General features: G+C 45.8%; 1 protein-coding gene across 1 annotated transcript in view; it reads left to right on the top strand.

The window, feature by feature from the left end:
- Positions 1 to 3505: 3505 nt before the first annotated feature.
- The window catches only part of phlpp1 (PH domain and leucine rich repeat protein phosphatase 1), a 44798-nt gene continuing 28373 nt past the window's right edge, over positions 3506 to 19930 (top strand). The window contains exon 1 of the mRNA XM_054596278.1: positions 3506 to 5383. Within this exon, the coding sequence (XP_054452253.1) occupies positions 3703 to 5383 (1681 nt within the window). The 5' untranslated portion in view covers positions 3506 to 3702. The remainder of the gene's footprint in view (positions 5384 to 19930) is intronic.

Below are 19930 nucleotides of genomic sequence, written 5' to 3'. Positions count from 1 at the left end.
TCATGTTACAAACGTATGGGTTTAATGTAAGAATTGCAGCTGGCAGATATATTCTGGTTCCAGTGTGCGCAACAATGATCTGTTTTATATTACTTTATCAGTTTTTATTTGTTTTTTATGATAGAGGCACTTGGATCATAAATGATTAATTTCCGTGTTTTTACATGTCGCAGCTCTTTGGATAGGAAACGGAATACCAAGAGCTGGCTCACCACGTTGTTATCTCTTACTTTTTTTTGTGTTTGCAGCAGTGTGTTTAATGATATTTGCTCATAATGTGCATTGTATTATACACTTTACTTTTTTTAGTCATGTCATTATGAGCTTTTGACCAAGCAATATCCGTTGTTTGTAGAGAAAAGGTTAAACTCCAGGTGTACCCTCCATTATTAGTTTTTTTTTTTTAACCGTGCTTATGCACTACGTCACACTTCAGGGTTCTAATTTTCTTTTCTACTTTACTTTATGAAGGCTTTATTAAGGAGGACTTTTTTCTGCGTTTCTCTTGACTGAGCCACCAAAAACATCTGCCTCTTGAACAGGTTAACAACACATACAGACACGATTTGATTCCGCCTCAAATCTACAATTGAACACGACAATGCAATCTCAATTTTTTTGAAACACAAGTCCAGGTTGAAGCGTATTCGTCGAGTCAGGATTTTAAAATGTTTTTATTGCTAAAATTCTTTGCACTGTTAAGAGTTTGGCTTTACAACTGTCACTGTTTTGAGGTCAAATATTGTTGGATATCCGATCCTTGACCATTTTGTCTCTTCACTTTAACGGTCTTGTCACCCGATCACTGATCCCACACCAGTATTCCAATGCTCATAAGCTTTATGTACACAGAATATTTTTTATTATTTTTTACTGTATTACTTTTAAAGTTGCAATATGAAATTCTTGTTTGTCAGATGAAGAAAAGCGGTAGAGGTGAAAGGCTGTTGGCCGCCTACTACATTGCATCTGTCCGCAAAGGAAAATGCGTTCTCCCTTATTTTCAAGGTCTCGATCAGTGATGAATAGATGACCCAATAAAACCTGGGGGACATAGAAAATTGTCTTGCATTTTATGTGAAATATTAGAGGTTTTGTCACAGTTTGGAGCAGTTAATCAGGACACCGGTCCTTCTCATGTCACAGTGCTCCTTTTGTAAAATCAATATATCATTGGGTCATCTAATCTCAGTGGCTTTGAAATATGAGGTCATTTCTTTTCTGTTAGAACCAGCTTCTGTATGATTCCAGCATCATGCCGTTATTTGAAAATTTCCATCCATGGGTTCAGAACAATAGAGCATAAATAGGAATGAATTACGCCAATACGCTCCCGTTCTCATTTCAGCTCAAAGACACAGACCGGAGCCACTGGGCTGAGCATGAGGTTTTCCATTTTGCTGGAATCAAGGAACATGAATTCAGCAATAATCTGTTTCCTTTTACATGTTGGTGGAGCAACTGAACCAATTTAAAGGTTTTCTTTTTTTGAAATACAGAATACCATGTAAAGGATACATCATGCCAATTAAATTCCATTTCTGAATGCATTTGCATTGTTTGAATTTTTTTTTTTTCTTAAGCAAATCTCCCCCATTTTGTCTTTGTCAAGTTTGCTAGAGAAGGACTCATACAGTATTTGAGCCACTTAAACACTGGGATGCATCCAAGCACATTGCCAAAAATAATAATTGTTTTGCAATCTGGCTTGCTTCACAAATTTCTTGCCTGGTTCATTCAGCACTTTATTCCCCATTTTACACAAATTCTCCTGTAAGGCCTATTACTCTGTAATATACTGTACTTCATAACAAATGAGTATTTAGATAATGACAAGTGTTCACGTATTCCGGGTGAAACACATTCAGGATTAGACCGTGAGAGGATTCTTTATGAATGCAGTTTGTGGCACACGTATCTTCCAATTTTCAACCGAGGGAGATCTGACACCGACTGCAAATAAATGACACATTAAAAATCTGCTCGGCCATTAAGATTTTAAAAATACATTACTCATAAAGTAAATAACAGAAAAACATGCATGGTTAATGAAACCATCTTAGCAGGAAATAGTCTGTACCTGCTCTAACTTAAAATTGATGTTTGACATCCCCTATTGTCCCGTCTTTTAAAAGGACAGGTTCAAAGTTTTTCAAGTCTGTCTTAAAATGATAAACAGGAGCTCTTATGTGCATTGTAAGTGATCTTTCAGCATTAACAGGAGGATTGATTACAGCAAGCAAAAAATGTACACGATGGATGTGAGCATTGTTTCAAGACCGACTTTAAAAAGCTGTGAACCAATCCCTAGAAATTAGCCAGAAAAGAAGATGTAGGCTGCTTGTTTCTAGTTTAAGATACCTCTGTAAATAAATTAGAAAAACAGAGCTTTTCTCCATTTGCCTCAGAATCACAGGTTATGACTTTGAAGATAAATGTAAGACATCTGCAATAATTGCATCATTTCCACCAAAGTCGGTGTGCAAATATTGCAGAATTTAAATTGACATGCATCATATGCAAAACCTCCTATGCATTTGACCACTATATAGGGATTTGCACGTCTAATTACAGCATAACCCCTTTGGCTGGAACTAACTAATTAGAAAAAAGGTGACCTCAAAAAAACTGGAGCCACCGGCCTTCCTCTTTCCCGGGTATCGCTGCGTCCTCAACAGGAAACAAAAAAAGAAGTGTAGGTCAAGCTTTGCGGTTTAATCCACTAGATGGCGAGAAATACAACAGAATGAAGGCATGTAGACCGAGCCGCTCCGTATGGCCTTGTGAAATGGCGTCCTGATGAGATGGTGCTGGAGTTATTTGCCTCGTCACCACTAGTCTAAAATAAATACACCTACAGCGAAAAGCCTCATACCACTACGCAGCAGAATGTCATTCAAGTGAAGTAACCACGATATGTGAAACTAAAATGAACCCTCATAAATGTTTAAATGTCACTCTCATGTTCAACAGTTGACAACAGATAAGTAATGGCGGGTTGCAGTAACTTCACGACAATGAGTGACACTGATATGGTCGTTTGTTTTAACTGCTGGGACACAGGTAGACCGCAGCGGGAGCAGCAGACAGGGGAAGTAGTTGAGGGGCTGCACACCAAACATTTTATACGAGCTATGTTTACGCCTCCCGTCCGCTCAACGCCTCACTGGACTGAAACTGACGCAAAGCTTCATGGGAAATGTAGTCATGACATACGGTCTCCCCCGCCAGCGGCCACAGCAGGGCGCTCCTGTGGTACAATCCACTTCCCACAATCCACTGCGTTGTTGTTAGCGACCCCCATCTTGTGTCCTCCTCATGAATATATATCAGTCAGTATTTGCGTAGGAGGTGGGCCGACGTTCATTTCATATTCCAGCACTGTGTTTTTGGTCCAACTGGGACGCACAGGCACGTCTCCGCCCTGCTCCGTCCCCGCGCGCCCAGCCTCTTCCCAGCGAATGTAATCGGTGAAATGTTTTTTTTTTTATTTTCAGCAGGAGCGGAGGAGACTCCGACAAGGAAAGGAAGCGTAAGCGAAGAAGTGAATGACTACTAGTGGGATAAGTCAGCAACACCGCCCTGTTGGCGGACATCTACCGCGGCGGACACGCTTGTTACGGCTTTTAAATGTAGAGGTTGTAGGTGGAACCAAGTGCGCACCGTTATTTATCTCGAGTGGGGGACTCCTCGTTGGCACAGATGGACAGCGTGCAGGCTGTCGCTGAGGACGGCGCGTCGGATGGAGGCGCGACCAAGTTAATGAAGAAGCCCAGCGGACTGCCTGTCGCCCGGGGGACTCCGGCGGGTGATGGCGGTGGACGCTCGGCAGCCTCCCGCGTAGAGGCGAAGACCGGGAACAGCCTGCCTCACTGCGCCTCTTCTAGTGCGTCAAACCGAGCTGTGGCTGTGTCTAATGGCCGGGGCTCGTCCAGCAACTCCGGCTCCCTCCTGTTGAGACGGAGGCGCTTGAAGAGGAACCTCTCCGCCGCCGCCGCCGCAGCTGCAGCAGCCACCGCCGCCGCCTCCTCCACCTCCTCCACCTCCGCTGTCACCGCCGCCTGCGGCGCCAAGATGAACTCGGCCCTGTCCTCTGCGTCGCTACACACCCGGAGTCTGGACAGGAAAACCCTGCTGAAGCAGCGGCAGAACATGCAGCTGCAGCCCGCGGATCGCGAGTGGGTGAGAGCGGACCTCCACCGGGGCTCCATACACGTCCACGAGAGACTCACGCCCTCGTACCCCAGGCCGGTTCTGTGCACTATGGACGCCACGGCCGGCGAGGTGGCGCTCCGACTGAGCAAACTCTGCGGTAAGTCGAGCTCCGTAGTGCGCATTTTTTGCAAAGATAACCCCAAGACTGACCAAAATGGCAACTGCAATGTGAAGTACGATTACAAGGTGAACGAAGACTCTGGCATGAAATGTAGCCGCCTGACCCCGCTGGACGCCGCGGAGCTCAGGGGCCGTCCGGGCGACCGGCTGAGGCTGCTGCTCATGGAGGATGAAGAAGACCAGAGGCAGAAGCAACAGGACGTCGACGGGAAACTTTTCACCCCGGAGTCGGAGTCACAAGACAACATCACCTGCTCCCTGTCGGATTTAAACTCAAACTCGAACATGGATACCCCCAACGACGACGACGACGACGACGACTCGGAGCACAGGAACTGTTTGGACAGCTATGGATTAAACTCCGGCTCGGACGTGGAGAGCAGCGCCTTCGATGACCTGAGCTCCGGGGCCCGGCTCAGCGAGCACAGGGACTCCCTCAGCGACGACATGGTGCTGGGCACGGAGGCGTCCATCCTCAGCCCCTCGTTTGACAGCGCCACGGAGGGCCACGACATGTACGGCAGCTCCTCGGACGAGCTGGACCTGGACTGTCCTGCGTCGGGCGCCGGCATGGACAGCATCTCTCAGCAGCAGCAGCAGCAGCAGCACCACGCCAATGGGACCGGCGCTGTCACTGCCAACTACAAGCAGCGCGACGTCGGGCATTTAAGCAACATGACAACCGACCTGAGAGCAGAGGGCAGACTCAACCCGCGCAGTCTGGGCAGCCTGCCACCCAGCAGCAGCGCCGGCTCATTGTCGAGAGCCTGTTCTACAGGTACTCCACCTGATAGCCTGGACCCGGACGGTGGCCGAGGTGCTGCACGGTCCGTCCTCCTGACAGCAGGCCACAATGGAGACTCCTGTGACTCCAGCCCCATGCTGTACGTTCAGATGCACGGCGAGGCTGTCAGGAGGCTCAGCCCGGACGAGAGGCCTCTGCAGATCCAGAACGACTTTCTCTTCAAGCTTGGATTTAAGGACCCGTGGAGAGTTCAAGAAGAAGGGCTCAACACGGAAATTGGCTCCTTGTTACGCTTCTATGCAGGTAAGTTTATAAAAAAAAAAAAAAAGAAAAAAAGGATGCATTCAGCTGTAATCACACTCTCACACCATCAGGTTTCTTGCTCACTCTGGGGCTTGTTCAGGCCTTCTCTCTCTCTCTCTTTTTTTTTGCACACTACGTAGTTTGGACTGCAGACTGTGTTTGTAACAGGTTGGCAACCTGTATCACAAAAACACAGGCAGGTGCAGTCATGCTGGTGTTCTGTGTGCCATTGTACTAGTAGAGAAAAATCAACAGTTTTCATTTACTTTTCTTTCTTTTTTTGTTTTCTTTTTGTTGCTGAGACCGAATGTCTTTTTCACAGGAGGGTGACCCAGCGGTGGGTGCGCACAGTTGGTGTAGGACAGATATTGTTGTGTCACACGTTTTTGAATGATGTCAGGCAAAGGGAGTGCAGCACGAGGCCTTTAGCTGCCAACCGCCTCAGCAATTTAGTGGCTTGTTATTAAAAGTGTGATGATTTACCATTTTCGGGTGGTGTGGTGGAATGAATGGGTCAGCGTGAGGTCATGGTCCAAAGGCCACTGCTTTGCCAGATCGACCTTGCCTCTGGGACTTCCTGTCTAAATTTTCAGGTCTAGTTTTTCTTTTTTAACGTAGTTTCTTCTCTCCTTGTCAGACCGTAGCAGCACACTGTTCTCCCATGGACACGCATGACATCGCCACAAAGCCATCGCCACAACTTGCGGTGCTCAGACATGGGGCCCTTTCCGGCTTTTTGCACCATTATCATCCTAATGAAAAGGCTGAATGCCTTTGTGGTTGGGTGGAGAGTAGGGGTGGGAGCGGTATGGCCCGGGAGCACGATAAACCCTCTCTGTGTAACCCAGTGAATTCTGGTCATTGAGATGCTGCACAGTGCCTGTCCTATTGGCATCCAGCGCGGCTACTGTCACACTAACTAAACGGCCTGCCAAGCTGGGTTAACGTGCTCCTCCAAAGCTCAGGAAGGCCCCCTTTCTTCACCACTGCTGCTGTTGCTGTCACCGCCGAGGGAAGTGTAATGGGGAGGGGGGGGAGTTGGAGAGTGTTGGGTCTGAAGTATGGGAAAGAGAGGCATTGACACTCTTCTAGCTTCCTGTCCCAAGAGGCTGTTGAACCAGAGGTCACTCCGGGCGAGAGCAGACGACGGTTGAATGTGCCCCCGTTCACGTGCGCCTCTCATGACTTATTGTGCTCTTGAGTACCGCACTGCTCGAGGTACAATGATTTAATTTAGATAGCGTCTAATGGCAAGGCTGCATGAGCACGCACACAATGGGGCTCATGTGGATGGATGTGCATTCAGGGGGGGGAAACACGGATCCTGCACGAGTCTGTGCGGTCAGCTGAGGCTCAACCGGCGGTAGCAGCGCAGACGTCAGAAAGGCGGGGCAGGAGTAGCCACGATGAACCCTCTGAGGGCGACGCCTCCACGTCCCATGTGAGGCGGCTTAACTGCGGTCACCTGAGCTCTCTCTCTCTCTCTCTCTCTCCCCCCCCCTCCCCTCCACCCCCACAGCCAATACAACTACGCAACACTCAAGTCCACAGACTCAGAAGGCCTAACTAGCATCGGGTCGCGTAGAGAAAGGACAGGAGAGAACTTTCATGCACACACTGTAAGAGAGAGCAGTGCTGACTTTGACACGTGTGTGGCCTCCTCCTCCTCCTCCTCCGCCCTTCTCCTTACACGACGGAGGCATGAGAGGAATGTACGCTGGCTCGTCTAGAATGTCAGGCACGTCTGCTGAGGAGGAAGTGGAGTTGGGGCTTGGGGGGGGATACCGCGCAGACACATGTTGCGCTGACTTTGAATGGTTGGGATGGGGCCGGTCTCAGCTGACTCTCAGGCGCAGCTGCCACAACTGTAGACCTCAGTCACACTGAGGGCCTTTTTGTCTGCATGCCTGTGCGTGCAAAGCGCCCTTTTGAAACAGGAAGTCCAGTATCTAATTTCTTATCTTCAGTCGCTCAACTGTACTGTGCATTTGTTTTTTTAATGCTTTATATACAACCTAGATATTAAGTGCATGAGCAGACAGTAAACTGTTCTGTATCTTTTTTAATAAGACTGACAGAGGAGGTACTCGGCACTCAGCGTGATTGGGGAGGCGGGAGAATGAAGGGTGGAGGCCGTTAAGTCGAAGAGTTGCCGTGGTGCGTTGTTGCAGATCCTTTTAGACAACGCAGAGGCCGGTTTGACTTTGAAACGTTCATGTCGCGGTTTGATTGCATGTGGTCTCTGCAGATGAGAGAACTCACTTTGCCCACACACACACACACACACACACACACACACACACACACACACACACACACACACACACACACACACACACACACACACACACACAGAGACACACACATGTACAGAACGCCGCCTAGATCAAAGGGCCGCTGTCCTCTTTGGCAGCCTAGACGAGTGATCCTTTCAGGGCTGCTCACACAGGAGCCCCTTGTAACGCTGAGCCAGCTTTATTAGAGTTTCAGTACAAGGGGAAAGAGTCAACAAAAACATACACAGACTCGTATAATCAATACATTCTGTCGCTGAAAAATGCCATAGCTCTAAATAATAGTACCCTTCCTGAGAGAGTTGGGTTTAACCGATTTTTCTAACTGGACATTTAGCCTCGATTTAATCGCCCATTCAGGTAAAAGCAAAGGGGGCAGGTTAGAGTCTCTCTAATGGGGTGTGTGCTCTGCAGACAGGAGATCCTCAGACCTCATGTAATGAAGTTGCCCCCTGCTTGGATGGCTTCGTTCCCTTTAGAAGTAGTAGTAGTGTGTGTGTGTGTGTGTGTGTTGTGTGTGTGTGTGTGTGTGTGTTTGTGTGTAGACTTGCAAGAAAAGGAAATTACATACTGAACCCTAACTCACAGTGGCACATGGGTTTCCCTAGAGGCAGAGGACCCAGAGTCCTTAACCAAACCAAAGCAGCACACTTAATTATTTAGATTCATTAGCCTACTCAGCTTTGCAAACACTCTCCTCTATGCACTTTAGTTCTGCTTTTTTTTTTGTGAGCTTTCTACTCACCCTATGAAAAGTTAAAAACGGTATGCCCCTTTTTTAAAAAGCAGCGTCACGTAAATCTAAAGTGGCGTTAAAGTTTTGGCCTTCTTTATGAGCGAAATAAATGACCACTGGCGTACAGCCCCGTCTGGAAACTGTCGAGGTATTAATTCCCTCTCAGCCCCGCTCGGGTTTATAGCTCAAGCTTCTGGGAAACAGTCAGGGTCGATAACAGTCTCGACATGCTGCACCCAATTTTCAGGTTAATTCCCATGTAGTTTTCAGTATCTGCCAGCAAGGTGAACTTGGCAGCAGGAATTGTTCACGCGGAACTAATAAAAGAAGAGATATCTAACGAGATGAAGCAGATAATGTCTCTGCCATGTACAAAACGAAAGAGGCAAATGTGTCTGCGTACACAGAGTGGTTATTTCACAATGAGTAATGGGAATTTCTACTTCCCAGTTTCTCAAAATAACGTATAGCGCACACTTTGTTTATTACCTGTTTTTTAATATAAAGTTTTTTCTCTGCAATGATTCTCAAGACAAATTGTGATTTCATGCCTATTGCCTCGCTGTTATTGAGTTGCTTATTTACAAAATTCAAGTAATGACTCACTATTTTATTACTTCGGGGCCTGGCTACAACTCTGAGGCATGACATCGCACAGATTCTGCATTTCTGTCATCATGTGCTTGAATCTACAGCATCTTTTAAATGACAGATTATCATCTTTTTGAAAACCAGAACAGTGAGAAAAGCAGATCCTTTTAAATGTGCGCTTATTCTTGCCGTGGTCGGAGGAGTTATGTTTCCCGTAACGTCCGTCCCATTCTAGTAAACGCTTTATCTCTGGAATTCCTGGAGCGCATTCTTCATCATCCACCTGGACTCAAAGGATAAGCTAATACGATTTCGGAGGTCAAAGGTCACTGTGACATCACAAAACATATTTTTGTGCCATAACTAAAGAGTTCATATGCTAATAGGACAATTTCACACAAATGTCTGATAGGATAAAATGATGAAGCGATGACATTTTCGACGTAAATGTAAACTTTAACTTGACTGGTTGACAGAGGCATAAAACCGCAGAAACTCTCCTTGTTTGAGAACTTTCTATTGATGTTTTCTCACAAGAGCAGCCAGCTCTTTACTCCCACTTAACTGTTGGTCACGTCGAGCAGAAATGCTCAGCCTGATAGACGTCGACCCCAGGGCGGCCAGCTGAATAAGAAACATAATAAACACCACATCAGCTTTATCAAATTACATCCTAGAAATATATAAAACTACACATAATGTCTGTGATAAATGTGTGGCTTTTAAATAGTCACTCAAATGAAAGCTTCAATCAATATTAGAAGCTAATGAAATAAAAGCACTGGATTCCAAAACCAGAAAAAAAAAAATCTCAACATGAGTAATGAAAGCAACTTGAGTCCCGCTGACGTGAGATCCTAACATTTGAAGAAGATAATGAATAGTTCAGCTACGCTTAAGGCTTTGAGGCATCTCATCTCAGGAATGCATCTCTCCGCTCTCACCTCGAGGCCTCTCCGGTGACGTGATGACTTAAAGGACTCTGCAGGGTTTAAAGGCTTAATGAAGCTCCCAACTTTCTCCGGCAGGCTGTGGCAGCTATTAAGCAGAGAGGCGCTCACTCCCGTCTCGTCTGTGCCGCGCTGCCTTCGCTGTACAGTCAGCACGCCAGATTGCTCCCACACAAAAAAAACAACACACTTTTGCAGGCAGAAGGAGGACAGGCTGCGCACAATTCTGTCATTTTTTTCTCCCTGCGTGTGTGTCTTATGATCGGCGTCAGCGGCCGTCCTGATGGCAATATGGGGTTCCCTCCTAGTGGCTTGGTTTGAATGAATTTTGCTATTCAAATGATGTGCTGCTGGCCTACAGGGATTTCAGAATGGCGATCAAGTGTCGAGTTCCCCTCCAAAATCTACAAAAAGTGGCGTAGTTTGCCCGAAACTACAACATCTCAGTGTGTTCAAACACTCCAGGGAGGCCTTTGCAGAAGTAAGGCACATGGCCGCCTCATCTTTTCTCACATCTACGTCCTCGCCTGACAGCTAATGGTCTTTCTAAATGGCCCTATTGCTGAGTCATTATGTAATTGTGTAATCAGATTTCACACACGTTCCGGAGCTCAAATCCAATGCGCTGAGGTTTTATTGTGTTCACTACTGTATAAGATTTAAAAAAAAAAAAAAAAAAAAAAAAAAAAAAAGAAAGGGAGCAATCAAAGAATCAATTTCTGTATTTCATGTCTCTTTCGAGCCTCACATGGAGACGTGGTTTTAAATGAGATGTGGTCATGCCTCGTCAGCTGAGGCAGACATGGGGGAAGAGGACGGCGGTGTCGGCTTGTAGCAGTTAAAGCCAGGGGAACTGTTTTCTGTCTAATATAGATTGCCTTCTTGGCTGACATCCTCCTCTCGCGGCGAATCCTCCTCCCTCTCTCAATTTCTCTCATGATCGATTCCCCTCCCTCTCCCCATGCTATCGTTCCTCGCATCTCCTCCTCCCTCACACCATCTGACAGTTTCCATTTATCCTCCCATATCTCTTTATCTCTCCCTGGCGTATTGCTTGTCACCCTCTTAATTGTGTCTCAAAAATGTAACACTGTAAAAAGGCAAACACTTAACAGCTCAGGTCATTATTTCTACAGGTCTAAGCACTCTTTCTCACCGTGTGTGTGTGTGTGAGTGAGTGAGAACAGGCTTTGGTATAGAGTCGTGTCCCCTGTGGAAATGAGTGAATTGAAATTCTCATTGCAATGCGGTTAGCCGCTAAATCTAGGCTGAACAATGTCATGCTGATATGTCACTCCTGTCTGCCCGCTGGCAAATTCTGAGCTAGGGAATTGGGTAAAGGGGGGGGGGGCAGCGGCCTGCCTTGTGGGAGCAGCCCGGCCCCTCGACTGTCCGTCAAACTGCCCTTGCCGAATGCTCCCCAGAAACCTCGGAGCGTTTCCCCCCACCCCCTTCAGTGGGGTCATGGAGGAGGCCCACTATCCCATAGTCGAGCTCCAGTCCTCTGCACCGACCGCATGCACGGCGGGGGGGGGATTAGAGGAAGGCCAGCAGGGGCTCGCTCTCCTCAGCTTTGATCAGCGGCAGCACACTCTAATACCAGACAACATCTGCAACTCTCAGCATTAAAGAGGCCCAAAAAATTCCGATTAGGGAACACACAGCCTGCTGATGTACCGGACAGAACTGTGTCAATTTCTGGATGGGAGCTTTTTTTTTTTTTTTTTTTTTTTTTTTTTTTTTTTTTTTTTTTTTTTTTTTTTTTTTTTAATTCCGAGGCGCTCACACTGATTTGTTTTACAAAGCTCGAGTCTCCAGAGAGGTTATTTGCATTACGTTTAAAATTCCAATATATTAGAATTTCATTTTCCCTCAACAAACATTTAGTAATGATCACAAAAGGTCTGTTTTTAAGGTTTTTTTTATTGGAGATTTTAGTTTTCACAGAGAAAGCTTCCTGCACTGCAGAAACACAGAGGCTAAGTAGATGGAGTGTTAAGCAAATATGATTGTGCTGAAGGAATTCAGAGTGTTATCAAACTCGCCCCCCCCCCAAATCTTTGTTTGTGTCATCTGAACACCGCCAGATAATGTGTGTTTGGGTGGAGCTGAGCTCGTTTCTATGGACTCTGCTCTAATAGGAGGGGGCAGAGTTGTTGATATGGAATGACCTAGTTTAAAGTTCATCTCTCTGCTAGAATGCTGAAGCACAAGAATGACACTTCCTCATTGGCAAGGGACTCTTGCCAATAAGGAAGAGGCTTTAAAAGCACAGAGATGGACACAGCGACAACCATACAAATGTGGATGCTTTGCACCGTTGCGTACTGCACAACACTGGTCGTCAATGCACAGGTTACATACTATGATCCGCAGTACATAGTTTTGCAGCCATTCCAAATTGTTCTACTTTTTCAGCATCAAATTCTGGCTGTGCCTGACGTTGCTTGGCGACCACAGCCAGCTAACCCTATCAGAGAAGCCGTACATTCAAAGCCTACTTACCAGAATGCCAGAGTTCGGAGACAGGTGGGTTTTTTAAAAAGTGAGTTTTAAGACATTTTTTGAGGGACAGACCGAAAAGCTCTTGGAAGACCGGAACTAAAATCAACTTCTCATCCAGGGTGCGTTCCAAAGCTGAACTATGTTCCCTGGAAATTGGCGTTAAGGAATGCTTGAGCACCTCGAACAGCGTCCCTCTTGCTTTTGAGTATTTCCGATTTTCGCTTTGCCGTTTTGATTCACTCTCACTGCTTTTGACAGTGGCCTGCCTATTCAGCATCAAACAGCAGTCAGACAAAAACTGTTTGTTTCACAATTGTTTATCAACTAACGACACAAATATTTTCAACCAAAAACAGAGCTCATTCGATTGAATATTGGACTTCTATTCGTCAGGTGTCCAGAAAGGCAGCTCCATGTGAATGCTGATGTTGCTCTGTATCTGCTTGATGTGCAAATAGAAAAGTGCACCACAAAAATCAGCTATTGAAGATGTAAAGTATCTATATTTTCTGATCAAATTGGAGCTGAATATACTGTTGTATACTGTTAGTTTAATAACAACGTTTTGATTTTATAAAGTACAGTATTTCTCTGTAATATGTAGTGAAGCTACCTCAAAATTGTACAAGTGTAGCACTTACATGTATTGTATAGAGAGATATTTCTAATATTCAAATCCAGAACTCAAGTCTCTTAAAAGCTTCATAAACATGGGATTTATTACTGTTTTTTTGGGGGGATTACATTACATTAAATGGATGTACCTAATATATCTCAGTCTAGACCAGACACCTCGGGGGACATCGCTGTCTCAGTCATCAACACGGCAGAAAACGCTCGTCTCTCGCTGTTAGCTGTGCAGTTTGATAATCACCGAGTGGAGCTGTCACCTGCTGCACCAGAGAGTAACTCCTCACTTTCTCTATGTCCTCCCCCCCCCGTCTCCTCTTGCATGTGATCGTTCTTTCAGCCGGTCTGTGTCCACTTCCTGTTTCGTCGTTTTTCATGAACTCACGCTCGGCTACCACCCAGTTCTTTTCTAGCTCTCACTGATTCCCAGTCCCTCTGGTTAAAGACTTCCCCTCTTTAGTTCTTTTTTTTCTCTTCTCACTATTCCTCTCACTGACACCCCCCCCCCCCCCCCCCCCCCCTCACTGCCACTGTGTTCACATGGCCCCTGCATGTGACATGAAGCTGAGCCAAAACACCCCGGATGCCCCGCTTCAGCCCTCCACTGTTCCAGACCTTGTTAAATTTGAAACAAAACAAAAGGAAAGGACAGGAGGGGGAGGGAGGGGAGGAGAAGAAAGAGAAAAAGTGAGGAACACCATCGCAATCTCTTTCATTCATTCGTTCGTTCGTTCGTTCGTCCTGTCCCTGTGCATCATCTGGAGAGAGCGGCCCTTTAATTCTCTCTCCCCCACTACACTCCGCTTGTGTGTGAAAGACCCCCCCCCCTTCTCTCTCTCTCTCCTTTTCTCTGAACCGGACTGATTGTAGCTTTGACCACAGATCTGGGGTCTGATTACTTTGTGGCCGGCCCTGCTGTGGGATTGAAGCACTGACTCTGGAACTGCTGTCTTCACGAACAACCCCTCTTCCCGAGTGCCCCGAGGCAACCGCTGCACATCAGATCCTTTTTTTTTTTTTTTTTTTTGTTACTTTATGGAACGGAGGGAGAGCTGTACTAGAAACGACAACAGTCACGGTTTACCTTTTGTTATTGCTTGTGCTCGTATGACTCAGCTCATTACTCTCCTTCTGTTTCAACATCAAAGGGACGCCGCAACATGGCAGGCTTTTCTAATATTAAGTCTCCCAGAACAAACTCTGGTGCCGGCAACATCCCAGTGGCTCGTTGCCAGATTTAGCTAAGCTGCGAGAGTCCTTCGTAGCCTCTGATAATGAATGTCATTAGAGGTTAAGCACAAACAATAACAACAATGTGCTTATCTGCGTGTCTCCGTGGTCCGCCCTCGGGGGGGACGACGACGACACTGGAAGTGGTTCGACCGCCTTTCATTGAGGATTAGCGGCTAATAATTTCCAATTGGCGATACCAATTATGTCATTGTCACCACACATACACACACACACACACACACACACACACACACACGTTGCTCACATATCAATACTCACACATGTGTTGGGAAACCACAACCAACAGCGTGCATTTTTACAGAGCTGTGGTGTAGAGAGATTAAGTTGAACCGGGCCAGCCGATAAAACTCATTTCTCTTTATCATTTAACGGTTTAAAAAGCGTGTCCGCTTTTTTGGCGCATTTGTGATATGAGATGGCACAAACACTTCGCTTTCACATCCTTGTTTATGAGCAAAACAAGTTCAGACAGGAGCCTGAAGCGGGGTGCAGTTTTCGTACCGCCCAGCAGAACAGTCCTCCCACCAATCTCACACACACACACACACACACACACACACACACACACACACACACACACACACACGGATCATATTATTGTACAGTGCACCGCTCTGATATTCAACCTGTCTGCTATTCTTGTACCAAATCTATGAAAATGTTGCTGCTACTTAAATCTGCCGTTCTGGACTCAGGAATCTGTCTACTCGTTGATTGGTAGCACATGCTCGGTGCGTCCACACTACATAAAGTCACATCTGCTCCCTAACAAAGCCATCTTTTTAATCCAGACACAGACTGATGTATCTTTCATATGTTACCTTGTTGACAATTGAATATACAGATGGTTACACACACACACACACACACACACACACACACACACACACACACACACACACACACACACACACACACACACAGCACAAGACAGGAAAGAATGTGCGATCAGATTCAACACGTAACGTCACATTGTTTTCATTGCTTTTAGACATGTGAGCCAGTTGCTTCTGCTCACTAATTATGCCCACAGTCTGAGGAGTATGAGTATGAGGAGACATGACAAAATATGCAAAAAAAAAAAGCTATGATTATTCTATCTTTTTGTACTATTCTCCCATGATACTTTGCTGTGGTTCAAGCCGCCGTAGTCAAGCGGATTGATAATGCCCTTGTTGAGGGGAAAGGGAGAATAATTGGCAGCTGTAGGCTCACTGTAATTTGAAACATTCCATAAAATTCTTAACTTTCTATTCATGTGAACTATTATACAAAGTTTATTTATCAATTTGACCTGGATAGACGTGATCCCTCCAGCTAGATTGTCACTGTAATTTGAGCTTTCTGACACAATGTGAACCCCTGTAGAATTGATGAATTCTCCTGGGCTTTCCGTGTTTCACAACGAGCGACACTGTTCATGAATAAGGAAGAAGTTGTTAATGCTAAAAACTAGGCAAATGTCACCGTATCACGTCTCACCCGGCGCTGCGACACAAACGGTCCGATTTAACTTTTGCCAGTTTTGCTCTTCGTGACCTTTTTTAAATTTCTTCCCTCCATAATGAATATCCACGTTGGCCTTCAGGCAGGGATAGTGTTGAGTTATTGCAAAGTCTCCATTGAACCCTTTGCTTATTACATACCGAAATGAAGTAGGATTAGTTTTGCTGGAGGGCCCTGCTGAAATACAGAAGGGGATTCAGTTGATGATTTTTTTTATATTCCAGTCGGGTAAAAACTTTAACGGCATGTTTGATTCTGTTGACATTGAAATAAAGTTGTAAGTAATTCAAATGTTGACACGTTATGTTCAGCTGTGGAAGTTTTGTCGTTTCTGTACAGCTTCAGTGGTCCGTCAGATTTACTGAAAAATAATTGTGACGCTTGTAGCCAAAGGTCATTTCGACCATGGCGACTATGATTTTGTGAAAAAAAAAAAAAAAAAAAAATGCTGTGACAACGACGAGGAGAGAGAGAGAGAGAGAAAGTGAGGGGTTGAGAGCTGCGAGTTCTGAATGTAAAAATGTCCCCGCTTGGTTTCCGTCAGTGACGGGCATTATTAATGCAGTGGTACAAATGAACAGGGAAACCCAGGGCGACAAACAGGATGGAGTCCCTGAATGCTAATTAATCACTGAGGTACACATAAACACAGACACACACACACACACACACATATGTTACAGTGTGTACGTGCCTATGCATGCATGCACGCCTCACCACATACAGCTGTAACCTTTTGCGTGACATCAGAACCTTCCCTGGCTCACCAATTACAGTTCTCCTCTCGCCTCTTTAGCCTCGGTATCAGAGGGAGGTGTTGTCAGCCTGCTCCTTTATCCTTTATCGCTTCTCTCCTTTCATCCCCCGACGCTCACATTTCACCCTCCCGTGATGCACTTCCCAGGGGGGTTGAATGCTAGGTGGGTAAGCCTAAACCCCTTGTGTCTGGAAAGGGGGTTATTGTACTGGCGCTTAAGGCGACAATAGCTCGCTCCCCTTCTCTTTCTCGCTCGCTTTAAGCCCCCTCGTACAGTAAAAGGCGTCGCACTCCATCAAGGCTGTATATGGAGTGCTGCAGGGACAGGCTGCCGCTCTATACGGGCCATTAGCGACTGCTGAGTGACAGAATGCGGAGGCTGAAGTGACACCGTGACGCCGCTGACGAGCAACTGGTGTCCTGAATTATGAGATAATGTGTGTGTTTGAGAATCTTCTAGCACCGTTTGGGTCCATATCAAACTAAGGAAAATAGTGCAAAAATACGCCAATCACCATCTTACCCAGATCCAAGGTGATGTCTTCAAATTTAACTGACTTAACTATCATGCAGCCTTTAAACCAGGAAACCAAAAGTCTTACGCCATATCATCATATGCAAAAATCCAAGATGACATCTTGTCTAGTCTCACGATATCCATTAAATATCGATATATTGCCCAGCCCTACTGCACATGTGGCGAATAAAACCTTTGCAATAAAATCTTCACAAACTGGGGGTATCGAATTTGATTAATATGGAAATTTACCAGGCAGGGGAAGTCTACCGCTAGCAATTTGCATTGTGGGTAGTGTAGGAGGCAGCAAAAAGTTTGGATATCTCAGCCTCTGCTGCATCAAATGATACTGTTCTTCTTCCTTTTTGCAAGTGGAAAATACAAACTCGCTGGATTCCCCCTTTAATAGATAACCTAAACGATAAGCTTTATTCATTTTCTGTCAATCCACAAATCGATTGATCGACTAATTGTTGGCGCACTAAACAGGAGTTACAGCAGTCCATGAAAACAAGTATGACTAATGCTCCTTATAATGGAGCTCCTGCCCCGGTTCATTCCTTGTTTAAAGGCTCCTCCAGGCAGAGAATCCATCACAATGTTGTCTTACATTGTTTATTGGCTTCTGGGATCTGCTTTAATTGAATCCTCACTACACGCTGTCTCTCTCTCTCTCTCTCTCTCTCTCTCTCTCTCTCTCTCTCTCTCTCTCTCTCTCTCTCTCTCTCTCTCTCTCCTTTGTGTCGTTGTGCATGCATCGCCCGTGATCCGGCCTGATTATGTGTCCTCATGTGTTAAGAGAGAGAGAGAGCCGTAGGACTGAGGTCGGGCACTGCATCATTCATGAGTGTGTGCCACCCTGTGACTGGACTGCGGTGACCCGTAGCTGTCAACAGCGTATCCTTGAGCGCGATGGCACAGGCTGTGCCGGGGACTCTCTGCCGGGTACCGCTGGCATGTGGAGGGCTGTGGGTGGGGCCAGGGGGATGGGCGGGCCAGTGGGGGGGTGGGGGGGGGGGGCTGGAGGAAGCGGCGAACGCAGAGGAGGGCTCAGTCGGTCTCTTATATTAATGTTCTTTAATATCCGTCCCTCTTTTTGAAGCTTCTCTTTAGGCTTCTCATCCTCTTTGGGGAGGTCAGAGAAAATGATCTGATATAGAGCAGCGACCTACTGGAAGAACACTTAACCAGGATGTGCTCTGTACTGACATATTTCAGAAGGAGGTCTGCGGCTTTGTGAGACTGTGGAGAGAGAGAGAGAGAGAGAGAGAGAGGTCAAGTCGTGAGTAAGCTGGGCTAGAAACGGTGATTCCCTGCGAGAGCCAACCACATTACACCACTCCGACTTTAGAATCTGAGCGGAAGAAAGTAAGGAGAGAAGAGTTAGAGAGAGGATGACAGCTGGAGATATTGAGCCTGACGTTACACACTTAGGGAACGGTTAATGGAGGAAGATGAGAAGGAAAAAAAATTGAAACTTCAGTTTAGCTGAGACCCTCCTTGCCCTCTGAAACATTAAAATATGCACCCACATAGGAAAGCTTTCAGGTCAGGACCTGTGTGTGCGTGAAAGCAATAGAGAAAGGCATTACATAACCGGGCCCGCTGGCTCTCCTGCCAGTTTACTATCACACAGCAGTAACTCAGTTCACACGTGTGCAGGCTCGCTTTATTTTGTGTGTGAAAGCTCAGCCTTCCCATTTGTTTTTCTCACGCATTCACGACCTGCTGGTAATTCATTATTTCCCATCATGGGGCAGCCGTCCTCTTCCACGCTGACGAACAAGTTTATCACTCGACTCGATCGGCGCGGCAACAGCGGTGCAACACTGGGAAAGGTTTTGACGGAGATGAGATCTGACCTTTTGTAGAAGATATTAGACGCTCGCTGGGAGCGAGAGAGACATCAGAGCCTTTTCTGAGTTGTTAACCTTAAAGAAAAAAAGATAAGCATTGTTATCGTTTAAATTAGCCTGGCACTGTGTGATGCAAGGTTATGTCAGACAGCTTGCTGTTTTTCTCCTCCTCAGTAAATTGATGTTCCAGCTTCTTTTTGTTGCAGCTTTGCTTTTGTTTTTGTTTAAAAGAATCTGCCACCGTAGGATAGTGTGTCTGGCTTTTGCTCGTTAGAGGAGAATGCTGCCATATTACAATTTTGTCTTATCTTGTAGTTCAGGACATGATTTCTAAAACTTAGTCTGACAAGGCAGGAAACACAAGCAGTCTGACAAGCATTCAGGTTTTCACGTTATAATCCTTTCAGTCCAGTTTCAAGACTTCAGTTGGATGATTTGGCGACGCCTGTGGTTTTTGGTGTTTAAGCCGAGAGATCTAAACAATAAGTGTCCCAAAGTCCTGTTTTGAAATATCACTTTTATCGAGCAACTTGCCTTTTATATCTGCTCATGCGTGCTTGTACATTTATATGTTTTTTTTTAAAATTCTGTCAGCACAAGAGGATGTAGTGTGTGGATCAGAGTGTTTTGTCTGTTTTTGTTTTGTGTCGGTCTTAATACAGAAATTTACAGCTGAGTAAGTTCAGCTCACCTCACTTAACAGCTCTTTCTGTCGGCCTGAGGTGACAAGATAGGCCTGTTATTAATTTTCTGTCTGTTTATCCGTGTATTGATCTATCCTTACAGTTTTCCCTTCTTCCATCATATATCCCTGCTTTCCCTTATCGTGTTTTCTCTTACTTGTCTTTCCTTAACGTCTTTCTTTATGGCCCCCTCCCCCGCAACTACGAGCCATCAGTACTTTCATTTATGTATTTTTTTTTTACAAACATACTAAATAATTTATTTGGG

The sequence above is a fragment of the Anoplopoma fimbria genome, chromosome 3 (assembly GCF_027596085.1).
Source record: "Anoplopoma fimbria isolate UVic2021 breed Golden Eagle Sablefish chromosome 3, Afim_UVic_2022, whole genome shotgun sequence".
Classification (NCBI taxonomy): Eukaryota; Metazoa; Chordata; class Actinopteri; order Perciformes; family Anoplopomatidae; genus Anoplopoma; species Anoplopoma fimbria.
Note: the sequence above shows the minus strand (reverse complement) of the source record. Positions and strands in the feature narration are given on the sequence as shown.